The sequence below is a fragment of the Nerophis ophidion genome, linkage group LG26 (assembly GCF_033978795.1).
Source record: "Nerophis ophidion isolate RoL-2023_Sa linkage group LG26, RoL_Noph_v1.0, whole genome shotgun sequence".
In the NCBI taxonomy this organism is placed as follows: Eukaryota; Metazoa; Chordata; class Actinopteri; order Syngnathiformes; family Syngnathidae; genus Nerophis; species Nerophis ophidion.
The window spans coordinates 14,544,174-14,557,601 of record NC_084636.1 but is presented as its reverse complement, the minus strand read 5'-3'; the positions used below and the strand labels follow the sequence as shown (position 1 = coordinate 14,557,601).

The window sequence follows — 13,428 nt, the reverse complement described above, 5'->3', positions numbered from 1 at the left end:
TGTGCGCATTTTCCCTTCTGCCAACTTTAAAACACCTGAACACTTTCCTTACGTGCATTATTTGAATAAGGCAAACTGGTCAGTGCCGCATGCAAAATGCTGCTGATCTATACAAAACCATGTCTAAATAAAGGTAAACCAATTCAAATCCCAGTGTTTACAGTCTCTACCCTTAAATTGGGGATTTTTGGGGATTGATCACATTTTTACGATTCGGTGCTTTATCAATCCTCTTATTGATTCTCACTTTGATAAAAGGATAACAAACAGGTTGATTTGCATCAACTCTGTTTAGCTTAGAATAAAATCGCACGCTCGAATGCCGTCGGGTGGCGGGGCTGTCATTTGGGAGGAGCTCAGAGTAAAGACGCTGCTCCTCCACATGGAGAGGAGCCGGGTGAGGTGGTTCGGGCATGTGGTCATGATGCCCCCTGGGCGTCTTCCTTGGGAGGTGTTGAGGGCTTGTCCACGGGGAAGATACACGACACATTGGAGAGACTAGGCCTTCCAACTGGCTTGGGAACGTCTCGGGATCCCCTGGGAAAAGCTGGATGAAGTAGCTGGTGAGAGGGATGTCTTTGCTTCTCTGCTTAGGCTGCTGCCCCCACGACCCAACTTTCGATAAGCGGAAGAAGATAGATCGAAAAATGAATGTAGAATCACAATATACCCACCTAATCTGTGTTATATGTGTTTTATGTTGCACGATTGCACCAAGAAAAATTCCTAGTTTGTGAACCCGTTCTCAAACAATGGCAATAAAAACTATTCTGATTCTGATTCTGATTCTGAAAACTGTGAGGTCTTGAGAGGTCCACAGCCTCAATGGGGTGCCAGGGTCATTGGATCCCCAGGAAAAAATATTTTGAAAACAATCTACTGTAGAAATAAACAAAATATCAAATAAAATAATAGATGTCCGATAATGGCTTTTTTGCCAATATCCGATATGCCGATATTGTCCAACTCTTAATTAATGATTCTGATAACAACTAATACCGATATAAACAGTCGTGGAATTAACACATTATTGTGCCTAAATTTGTTCTGATGCCCCGCTGGATGCATTAAACAATGTAAAAACGTTTTTCAAAATAAATCAACTCAAGTTATGGAAAAAAATTCCAACATGCCACTGCCATATTTATTATTGAAGTCACAAAGTGCATAATTTTTTTTAACATGCCTCAAAACAGCAGCTTGGAATTTGGGGCATGCTCTCCTTGAGAGAGCATGATGAAGTTGAGGTGGGCGGGGTCGAGGCGGAGAGGGTGGTTGAGGTGTGGGATAAGGAGTAACGGGGCCGTATATTGTAGCGTCCCGGAAGAGTTAGTGCTGCAAGGGGTTCTGGGTATTTGTTCTGGTTTATGTTGTGTTATGGTGCGTATGTTCTCCCGAAATGTGTTTGTCATTCTTGTTTGGTGTGGGTTCACACTGTGGCGCATATTTGTAACAGTGTTAAAGTTGTTTATATGGCCACCTTCAGTGTGACCTGTATGGCTGTTGACCAAATATGCGTTGCATTCACTTGTGTGTGATATTAGCCGTAGATATTATGTGATTGGGCCGGCACGAGAAGGCAGTGCCTTTAAGGTTTATTGCCGCTTTGTACTTCTCCCTACGTCTGTGTACCACTCCGTACAGCGGCGTTTTAAAGGTTATAAATTTTACTTTTTGAAACCGATACCGATAATTTCCGATATTACATTTCAAAGCATTTATCAGCCAAAAATACGGGCAGTCCGACATTATCGGACATCTCTAAATTAAGATGATACTTTTTGAAAAGCTAAAGGTAAAACTATGTCAGCCAGCACAAGTACAAGCAGGTCAAGTCCAATGCAATTGTGCAATTTTTCAACCATCAACTTAGAAAATTAACCATTTTTTTGTGGAACAATAAGCACGTCTGGTGTTTTCAGGAAAGACACGTGACTTTTCTCACAAATTACGGTGTCTCGGTTGTGGAAAACACTGGGGAGAACACTTCTCAGACAGACAGGACTTCAACACCTTTAAAGCCACGCTGTCTAACTGGCATTCATTTCATGTTTAATAATAGAAGGTTTTACATTGAGGCGCTAAAGTGATAGGCGCAGTTAGTTGGTTAGTAAGTTAGTTAGTTAACAGCAGACAACATACTTGGGTTGCCATATCAGCTGCTTGTGCAGATTCCCTCATAGACGGAATCAAAAACCTGTACTTTTTTTTAGAGTTTCACACACTGTGTGCTAACATTTCTGGTTTAATTTCTTCACTTTGATAAAAACTCCACGTTGTATGTATTGCAAGTTGCCCTGTTGTCATCCTTTCCCTTGATTAACTCTCAAACATTTGTGCCACTTCGTCATCGTGCGTGATTTTGGAGTGTTACCAAAACTGGCAAATGATTCCTAAGAATCGAAATACTGAGAAAGAACCGATTTTCAATTTCAATCCATAGCACTAGTACAGTGGTTTTCAAATGGGGGTACGCGTACCCCTGGGGGCATTTGAAGGTATGCCAAGGTGTACATGAGATTTTTAAAAAATATTCTAAAAATAGCAACAATTAAAAAAATCCTTTATAAATATTTTTATTGAATAATACTTCAGCATAATATGAATGTAAGTTCATAAACTGTGAAAAGAAATGCATCAATAAAATATTCAGTGTTGACAGCTAGATTTTTTGTGGACATGTTCCATAAATATTGATGTTAAAGATTTATTTTTTTGTAAAGAAATGTTTAGAATTAAGTTCATGAATCCAGATGGATCTATATTACAATCCCCAAAGAGGGCACTTTAAGTTGATGATTACTTCTATGTGTAGAAATCTTTATTTATAATTGAATCACTTGTTTACTGTTCAACAAGTTTTTAGTTATTTTTATATATTTTTTTCCAAATAGCTCAAGAAAGACCACTACAAATGAGCAATATTTTGCACTATTATACAATTTAATGAATCAGAAACTGATGACGTAGTGCTGTATTTTACTTCTTTATCTCTTGTTTTCAACCAAAAATGCTTTGCTCTGATTATGGGGTACTTGAATTAAAAAATATTCACAGGGGGTAAATCACTGAAAAAAGGTTGAGAACCACTCCAATAGTACCACCCCCCCGACGCCGCATCAGACCTTGCTTGCTCACTGTTGTTCCCTGACCTCTGAACCTCTGCCCTCTCTGCCCCGCAGCTTCAGCGCCAGTCAACGGCAGCGTGAGCAGACGCCGCGGCCCTACCGCGGTGACTCCAATCGCGTGGGAAAAACACAACCTCATCGCCATGTCGAGCATCACCATCGACCCCGAGCTCAAGCCGGGGGAGTTTGTAATCAAAAGTCTGTTTGCCGAGTTTGCTGTGCTGGCCGAGAAGAAGATCGAGATGGTGATGGCCGAACCGCTGGTGAGTTTACAACTAACTGCCACATCATAAAATGAGCACTATCAAAGGGGAACAGTTATGGAGGCTCATTATGTCTAACTGTGTCGATTAAATATTAACAGACTGGAGGTCTTGTCTTGGATGTTGTGCGGGACAATTGCCAACTTCATTCCACCTGCCACAACTCGCATGAGCTTGTTTTGCCCACAAAGTACATTGGAACCTTAACTTTATTTGCACTTTGAAACAATTTCTCCAACTGGAAGTAAAGTTAAAGTTAAAGTACCAATGATTGTCATACACACACTAGGTGTGGCAAAATTATTCTCTGCATTTACCCATCACCCTTGATCACCCCCTGGGAGGTGAGGGGAGCCGTGGGCAGCAGCGGTGGCCGCGTCTGGGAATCATTTTTGGTTATTTAACCCCCAATTCCAACCCTTGATGGTGAGTGCCAAGCAGGGAGTTAATGGGTCCCATTTTTATAGTTTTTGGTATGACTCGGCCGAGGTTTGAACTCCCAACCTACCGATCTCAGGGCAGACACTCTAACCACGAGGCCACTGAATACAGTTCGGTAAATTGGTATCTCGGTTTTTGTTAAAAAGTCAAACAAAGACCGGATTGTTCAAAAACTACAATGTAAATAGTCATGAAAATAAAGAAAACACATTGAATGAGAAGGTTTGTCCAAACTTTTGGCCTGTACAGTAGACTATATCAACTTGGTTGACGATAGAGATTTTATTACAATCGCTATGTTGTGATAATGCTTCTTGATGACACATTCTAGCTATGTCCCTTCGAATCTGACAGAGACAAGCAAACAAAGGTGTCCTCAACGCAAAGTAACGTCCCGCTAGCGGCTAATGTCTCTCCACAGGGGTCGGGAACCTTTTTGGCTGAAAGAGCCATGGAAGCCAAATATTTTAAAATGTATTCCCGTGAGAGCCACATCATATTTTTTAACACTGAATACAACTAAATGTGTGCATTTTTAAGTAAGACCAACATTTTTAGAGTTAAATAAGTATCTTATTGTTTTAAATGACATTGTTCTTTTTAAGCTAACCAATAATAAATAAAATACTTATTACTATTATGCGACTCCTTGAACAGGTGCGGTAGAAAATGCCTGAGAAGGTTTAAATTTTGAACATTATTTTTTAACACTGTGATTACCAGCGGAGTTACTTATCGTAATAAGCAATGTCAGCTAAGATTTACCAGAGAGCCAGATGCAGTCATCAAAAGAGCCACATCTGGCTCGAGAGCCATAGGTTCCCTACCCCTGCACTAATACTTGCAATAAATTGCATTTCTTGCAAGTAGTATTATTAATGAAGGCTGAGAGTACAAGAAATGGCTAAATATGCTACACTGTACACTGGAGGACGATTTACAAAAAAAAAAAAAAAAGCAGAGCTAACCGCTTAACTAGCGCTCTTGAACGTGCTGTAAATCGGGTCGGGAGATTGAGACAGATATCAACAGTAACGATGACAAGTATGTGTCAGTTTGGGTCTAGAATACTACAAGTATTTAGCGATACTTTACATGATCACAAAATCGTTTTTGGTTGTTTGTTACTGTTTACAAACTCTGAAAATAAGAGCCAATAGTAGTTTTTGGCTTTTGTTTTGTTATTGTGCACTACTGACTTCATTATAAAATTTTCATGTAATAAAAGGATTTAAGGAAATAATTTTTAGACTTTTTGTCAGATTACAGTTCAAAAATCAAAAATTTAATAATTTAATTATCCTGAAAATTTTAAGTATGAACATTGGTAATACCAATACCGCCTCCGTAACTATTTGGTATCGGATCGATGCCCACATTTAGATTATCACCCAAAACTAATGTAAAGTATATAACGACAGAAGAATAAGTGTTTATTAAATTTTAACAGAAGTGAAGATGAATCTGCATTACAGTAATGTAAATTAACAAGTAGATTAATAATAGTTCTGAAAAAAATAATACAACAGGAACTAACACAATAAGTTAGCACATACATCATCCGCTAAATTGGGAGCCTTTGTAACATGTTTTGAAATTGTTCTGTTATCATTTAGATGTAAAATATTATATTGTGCTATATATCTTTATTGGAAGAGGCGGCAATATATATGGCATTATACATTTTAGGTCACATTGCCTATCCCTATATTCCTTCTTAAATTCAATAGTGTTTCTCAACTTCTTTATCAAAACTGCTGGCACTTGCAACTTTCTTTGGCCCCATGGTGGCTTATTTAGCAGCCATACTTAGAGTCACCAAAGGGTGGGAGTCTTTATTTGGGCACTTGAGTCCATGAAATGATACAGCCAAATATTTTTTTTAAAACAGAATCATACAAAAAGTGGGGCATAAGAAAAACGATATACCGCTGTACTAGAAATATTATATCCCATGGTTAGTGTGTCCTCATTGTTTGATGAACAGTAGTTATTTTAAAACACAAATGGTAAAATCTCGTGACGTGTGCAATTTTTGAGGCATATTTTTCTGAATTCTATTATATTTTCAAAGATATTTAATATACATATTTTTTCAAAATGCTTTATTCAGCATCAACAGTGTTGTACAAAATAGTGTATAAAAAAACAAGTGGTCAGATTTATTTTCAATTTTTTTCTTGTAAAACCTCGCCCACCAAATCTGCCCGCTTACCCCTGACCCCTTTAAAACAAATACATTAAATTCAATTACATTTAAAGTAAAGTATGTGTATTAAGTTACATAAATAAAGGAAAAAAAACAGTACAACGTGTTTGAGTGAATACCAAAATAAAAAAAAGATTATATTTCGATGAAATTGCATAAAATAACAGTAGTTAATTTACAATAACAGAGTAAACAAAATTTATTTTTTGGATCTGTTCTTATTTGTTACTATGTATTCTTCAAGGTTGCCATGGACACGATGTTGTTATTTTTACTAATAATACTCTTTGCCTTTCTCCATTGAAGGAAAAGCTTCTGTCCCGGTCCCTCCAAAGAGGGGAGGATGCACAATTTGACCAGGTCAGTATGGCTTATGCGTGCGTGCGTGCGCGCGCGCGTGCGTGCGTGCGTGCGTGCGTGCGTGTGTGTGTGTGTGTGTGCAGTGTTTCAATCCCCACTTTCACCCAATCAATGACCCATCATCAGTCCCCTCATCTGTAGCGTGGGCAGAAGTCTCTTTACAATTGAGCCCGCTGCAGTGCTTTGTTGAGCGCGACATAAGGTTGATGAGGATATATAGCACACGCTGCAACTGATCCAGCTGGTCCCAGTCATCAGAGGGAGGGGAAAATGGGTACTGAGAGCACGGAAACGTGGAACCGCTGTGTCATCCTCGGCAGTAAATCAGCACCGTGCGCTGGAGTGTGTCTGCTCGGATCCACAAGGGGGCAGCGGGCGTGGCGGGGTTACATAACTCTGCTCTGGCCGACATCCACAGTCCACGCCCTGACTGCTTGCCCGCTGACCAACTCATGCCACGTCTTATCTTATTGTCCGGGCCGCTAAAATGCTGAGCTCCAGTTTTCCCTCATCTCTAACAAGCTGTGATGCTGTTGCACTGCAACGCAGTCACTCGCTCTCGTGATCTGTCACTGATGCAGCCGGTAATATAGCGTACAGTAGTGTAGTTATTCTGCAGTCTGGCGTATAAACCCCATAGAGCCACGCCAGGACTGATAGGAGCACACTGATGGGCTTTGTTTGTTGTCAATAGCTACAGCCGTCGGGGTCGTGGTTCACCCTGCATGCTGCTCACTTAATGAATCATCACTTTGGGTGAACACAACTTTTGCCACATTATTTATATGCGTTCAGCTGTGTTTGTTTCTTGGAGTTTGACAACATGGTCCACCGAGACCCAAGCACAGATAGTTGATGACGACATCTCAGTAGACAAAGTTCAGTCTGTCTCTAAACTAGTGTAAAAAAACTTGGACTGCCACAAATATATTTGGGAAGGGCTGGGCAATATGGTCCAAAATTTATATTGCGATATTTTTAATCCGAATACCGGTATACAATATAAACAGTGATTTTATAAACGGCTGAGTACACAGATTATTTTTGTTTTTAGTAGTAACGTAACATGCTGCCGTTACTATGTCAAGGCAGTTTTGTTTATTTTATTCATTAACATTAGGTTTATAGCCACTTTTGTCCAGGATTGATGGAGGTTCTACACTGCAAAAAGTCAGTGAACAAAATCAAGAAAAAGTTAGGGGAATTTTTTTTTAACTAAGCAAAATTATCTGCCAATAGAACAAGAAAATTTGGCTTGTCAAGACTTTCTAAAACAAGTAAAATTAGCTAACCTCAATGAATCCAAAAATACCTTAAAATAAGTATTTTCTCACTAATAACAAGTGCACTTTTCTTGCTAGAAAAACAAATATGAGACATATTTTTTCAGTATGTTGAAAAATATTCTTAATGGCCTACTGAAATTAGATTTTCTTTTTTAAACAGGGATAGCAGGTCCATTCTATGTGTCATACTTGATCATTCCACATATTGCCATATTTTTGCTGAAAGGATTTAGTAGAGAACATTGACGATAAAGTTAAACTTTTGGTCGCTAATAAAAAGCCTTACCTTTACTCTAAGTAGCAGACGATGTGCCTGTAACATCACTGGTTGTAGGGCTCCTCACATCCTCACATTGTTTATAATGTGAGCCTCCAGCAGCGGGAGCTATTCGGACCGAGAAAGCGACAATTTCCCCCATTAATTTAAGCGAGGATGAAAGATTCGTGGATGAGGAAATTTAGAGTAAAGGACTAGAGAGAAAAAAAGTAAAAAAAAAAAAAAGGCGATTGCAGTGAGAGCGATTCAGATGTTTTTAGACACATTTCCTAGGATAATTATGGGAAATCCCTTATCTGCCTATTGTGTTGCTAGTGTTTTAGTGAGTTAAATAGTACCTGATAGTCGGAGGAGTGTGGCCACGGGTGTGTTAAGGGAAGTCACGAAGCAGCTGCAGCAGGACAGAAGCTCCGCTGATCTCCGGTAAGAGGCGACTTATTACCACAGTTTTCTCACCGAAAACTGCCGGTTGACATGTAGTCGGGATCCATGTTCGTTTGACCTCTCTGATCCATAGTAAAGCTTCATCTCCGGTAATTTTAAACAAGGAAACACCGTGTGTTTGTGTGGCTAAAGGGTGAAAGCTTCCCACCTCCATCTTTCTACTTTGACTTCTCCATTATTAATTGAACAAATTGCAAAATATTCAGCAACACAGATGTCCAAAATACTGTGTAATTGCGCGATGAAAAGAGACGACTTTTAGCCGTAAGTGGTGCTCCGCTAATATGTCCCCTCCAACTAATTACGTCACAAACACGCGTCATCATACGCGTCATCATTCCGCTACGTTTTCAACAGGAAACTCAGCGGGAAATTTTAAATTGTAATATAGTAAACTAAACCGACGTATTGGCATGTGTTGCACTGTTAATATTTCATCATTGATATATAAACTATCAGACTGCGTGGTCGGTAGTATTGGGTTTCAGTAGGCCTTTAAATTAAGTAAATGCCAGTGCCATTATCTTGACATAATCATATGCGCTCGGCATTACATTTCTTGCATTTTCCCGTGGATAACATGACATCATTGCGCCAAGTGCGTGCTCTTCCAGTCAATTTTATATATATATATATATACAGTATATATATATATATATATATATATATATTTGCAGCCTGGCCCCCGACCATATGTTTTTTTATTGTAATTTTGAATAATTTATCTGAATGTGCGTGAACTATTTCTGTTCGAAATTGTTTGAAATGTCACGTTAAATGTTTAAATATTAACAGTCAGTTTGCTGTACTGTGCCAACTGTACTACTATAGGACTACGTATGTTCTATTGTTTCATTGAAAATAAAACAGCAAAGTCCATTTGGCTGTCATCTGTTTTAATTATTAAAATCCTGATTTTTTATTTCATGTGTACATTACGGTATAGAGGCGTACAAAATTCCCTCACACTACACATTGAAAGTGAAAGACAGGAAGTGTTTCTTGTAGAGCTGATTACAAAAATAAATACCAATCAAATATATTGCAAAAGAAGAGACCCCTAAAAACTGAATGTGCATACTAAAATAAATAAATGCTAACTAAATCAATAATTAATAATATATACAGTATGTTTTTTATATAAACTGTCAATAAAAATTAAAGTGCACATCTTTAATTCGTATTATATGATATAAACATGTAATATAATACATCAGTATGTATCTTATTCTGTACATCCCATCCATCCATTTTCTACCGCTTGTTCCCTTTTGGGGTCGCGGGGGGCGCTGGCGCCTATCTCAGCTACAATATATTATGTAAATGTTATGTAATTTTTTCCGTAAGTAACAAATTACAATATCGCATACACTAATGTGAAGCATATCACTTATTAACTCCAAAATTATTATCAGCTCAGTTTTGACCTAAATTGAGTAACTGGGTTTTTGCCTTTGGACGGGAGAAATGAAAATACATCTTTACCACTTTAGTCATAATTCTTGGGCTTAAGTAACTTTTATGATTTTGCCTCCAAATTTTTTTTGTTTGTTTGATATTGTCATTACCGCCACAAGTGATGGAAAAGTGTATTACAATTGAGTACAGCTGCGGCCCCTACAGCCACAGCAGAGTGAAGTTATGTATATTATAATTATATAGCGCTTTTCTCTAGTGACTCAAAGCGCTTTACATTGTAAAACCCAGTATCTAAGTTACATTTTTAAAGCAGTGTGGGTGGCACTGGGAGCAGGTGGGTAAAGTGTCTTGCCCAAGGACACAACGGCAGTGATTAGTTAAAGTTGTTGGCACGGCCACTCTACCAACCGAGCTATACCGCCCCACAACAAAGTACTGCTGCGACCCATATGGACCACATCTGAGAAACAGATATTTTGTGGTAGCCCCTTTAGGGAGGGCTTGCGGTGCAAGAATGGCCCTATGGTTAAGAAACACTGCTTTAGAGTAGACCTCGTACAGCTCATGTAGACTTAGTATCCATTGAAACAGATATTTGGGGCCATTCGCTGCCCAACAATGGAATGGTTAACCATGGATTACCATGAATTGATTAACGTGTACCCCGACTTAAACAAGTTGAAAAACTTATTCGGGTGTTACCATTTAGCGGTCAATTGTACAGAATACGCACTGTACTGTGGAATCTACTAATGAAAGTTTCAATCAATTGATCAAATTAAGAAACACTTAATACGTAGAAATATGTATTGAATAGGCTTTGGTGGGAATTTTGCTCCTCATTTATAACACATTTCTGTTGTTGCTTTGAGGGTGTTTGCGGCGGCGTTCCATCCATCCATCCATCTTCTTCCGCTTATCCGAGGTCGGGTCGTGGGGGCAGCAGCCAAAGCAGGGAAGCCCAGACTTCCCTCTCCCCAGCCACTTCGTCCAGCTCTTCCCGGGGGATCCCAAGGCGTTCCCAGGCCAGCCGGGAGACCTAGTTTTCCCAATGTGTCCTGGGTCTTCCCAGTGGCCTCCTAACGGTTGGACGTGCCCTAACCACCTCCCTTGGGAGGCATTCGGGTGGCATTCTGACCAGATGCCCGAACCACCTCATCTGGCTCCTCTCGATGTGGAGGAGCAGCGGCTTTACTTTGAGTTCCCCCCGGATGGCAGAGCTTCTCACCCTGTCTCTAAGGGAGAGCCCCGCCACCCAGCGGAGGAAACTCATTTCGGCCGCTTGTACCCGTGATCTTATCCTTTCGGTCATTCATAAACGGTTCGATTCAAGGACTCCTTCATTCCGCACTCCATCCAGCTGTATAATCACTGGCCATACAGCAATAGATGATATCTGTCTATTACCTGACACCTTCTGTTAGCTATTTCTCTTTGTCTATTTTCTGCTGGATTTACTCTCTGTTTTATGCTGCATCTGTTACATAATAATAATAATAATAATAATAATAGTAGTAATGGATTAGATTATATCGCGCTTTTCCATTATCAATACTCAAAGCGCTCACAGAAAAGTGGGAACCCGTCATTCATTCACACTGGTAAGCTACATCTGTAACCACAGCTGCCCTGGGGTAGACTGACGGAAGCGTAGCTGCCAGTTTGCGCCTACGGCCCCTCCGACCACCACCTATCATTCATTCAGCATTCATTCACCAGTGTGAGCGGCACCGAGGGAAAGGGAGAAGTGTCCTGCCCAAGGACACAATGGCAGCGATTTGGATGTCAATAGGCGAACCTGCAAACCTCAGGTTTCTGGCACGGCCGCTGTCAACTACGCCATGCCGCCCCAATACATATACTGTCATATTGTACATGATAATTGTTATATATTGTATATATGATATAAACATATAATATAATATATCAGTATATATCTTATTCTGTACATATATTATTTAAATATTATGTATATATGTTATACTATATATTGCTTTTAGTCTTTTTTATATCTGCATTGTCCTTTCCATCTTTTCCATCATTTGTAACTGAGCTACTGTGTGGAACAATTTCCCTTGTGGCTAATTATGTAGAGTCTCCCGGTCACAACATTAGGTATACAGCTACACTCGTCGATCGATTCAGACTCTGCATAAAAATAGCAGAGCTCCTCCCCCTTTGGCTGAAAGCTTGACTTAATGTCCAAATAGGTACGTCCACCTCGCTGTGATGTCAGAACGTGGCCAGACTGCAAAACCTTGCGAACGGAGGCATCCAAAACTGCACAAACCTCATGATTTGACGTTTTGGCATTGTTAAACATTTGACATTGTAACGTTTATAAGCCATCAAAGATCCCCTTTAAATTGATTGATTATTTTTTTCAATTAATCTGTGGATATAATTACCTTTTGCATTGGTTTCTTAGTGTAGCGGTGCAACACATTTTTCGAACAAATTCCCGCAAAACACACCAGCAATTTTTGTGGCCAGAATATTTGAATACATGTTCAGCGATAAAAAAGTAAAGCACCTAAACTATCTACATTTTATCATCCATTATTGTATGTTCTATTTGTACTACTAAATCATGACCATGTCCATGTGACGGTTGTTGTTTTCCAGTTAATAAGCTCCATGAGCTCAGTAGCCGAACACTGTTTGCCCTCCCTACTGCGTACACTGCTTGACTGGTACAGGCGGCAGAGTGGCACTGAAGACGAGTCTCACGAGTACAGGCCTCGTTCCAGCACAAAGTCTAAAGGGTGAGATCAGTATTGTCATCATTCACTTTTTTATTAGGGGATTCATTTCCTTCCTTGTCTACAATGCTTTCACCTGTTTGTCCTCTTTCGCAGAGATGAGCAGCACCGGGATAAAGATTACCTGTTGGAGAGGAGGGACCTAGCCATAGATTTCATTTTTTGTCTCGTGTCAGTGGAAGTTCTTAAACAGGTGAGCTGTCTGCTTTACTTTGAATGCAAGTTTTCTCATATGTGCCTTGTGAGAAAATTAAGGAAATTAAACAAGGAGTGCCTTAATGATGGCATTAACATGTATTTAACTATTAGGGCGAAGCATTGGGTGTGAAGTTTTTGGATTATCTGGGCATTGTAAGCATTGAATGCTTTATTGGGTGATTCTCAAGCGGTGGCATGTGTACTAGTGCAGTGTTTTTCAACCACTGTGGGATACAGTCTGGTGTGCCGTGGGAGATCTTCTAGTTTAACCTATTGGGGTTAAAAAATAAAAAATTTAACCAGTAATTATAGTCTGCAAATGATGTGTTGTTGTTGAGTGTCTAAACTGTCTAGAGCTCGGCAGAGTAACCGTGTAATACTCTTCCATATCAGTAGGTGGCAGCCGTTAGCTAATACTTTTGTAGATGACGGAAACAGCGGGAGTCAGTGTGCAGGTAAAAAGGTGTCTAATGCTTAAACCAAAAATAAACAAAAGGTGAGTGCCCCTAAGAAAAGGCATTGAAGCTTAGGGAAGGCTATGCGGAACAAAACTAAAACTGAACTGGCTATAAAGTAAACAAAAACAGAATATTGGACGACAGCAAAGACTTACTGTCGAGCAAATACGAACGTTACATGAC

The 13,428-nt window shown here is 39.6% G+C and overlaps 1 protein-coding gene across 3 annotated transcripts in view; it reads left to right on the top strand.

Annotated features, from left to right (window-relative positions):
* fryl (furry homolog, like) overlaps positions 1-13,428 on the top strand; it is a 165,201-nt gene that overhangs the window by 40,903 nt on the left and 110,870 nt on the right. For all 3 annotated transcript variants that reach the window (XM_061888409.1, XM_061888408.1, XM_061888406.1), the window contains exons 3-6: positions 3,183-3,391; positions 6,348-6,401; positions 12,453-12,592; positions 12,686-12,782. In XM_061888409.1, coding sequence (XP_061744393.1) covers positions 3,183-3,391; positions 6,348-6,401; positions 12,453-12,592; positions 12,686-12,782 — 500 coding nt within the window. The remainder of the gene's footprint in view (positions 1-3,182; positions 3,392-6,347; positions 6,402-12,452; positions 12,593-12,685; positions 12,783-13,428) is intronic.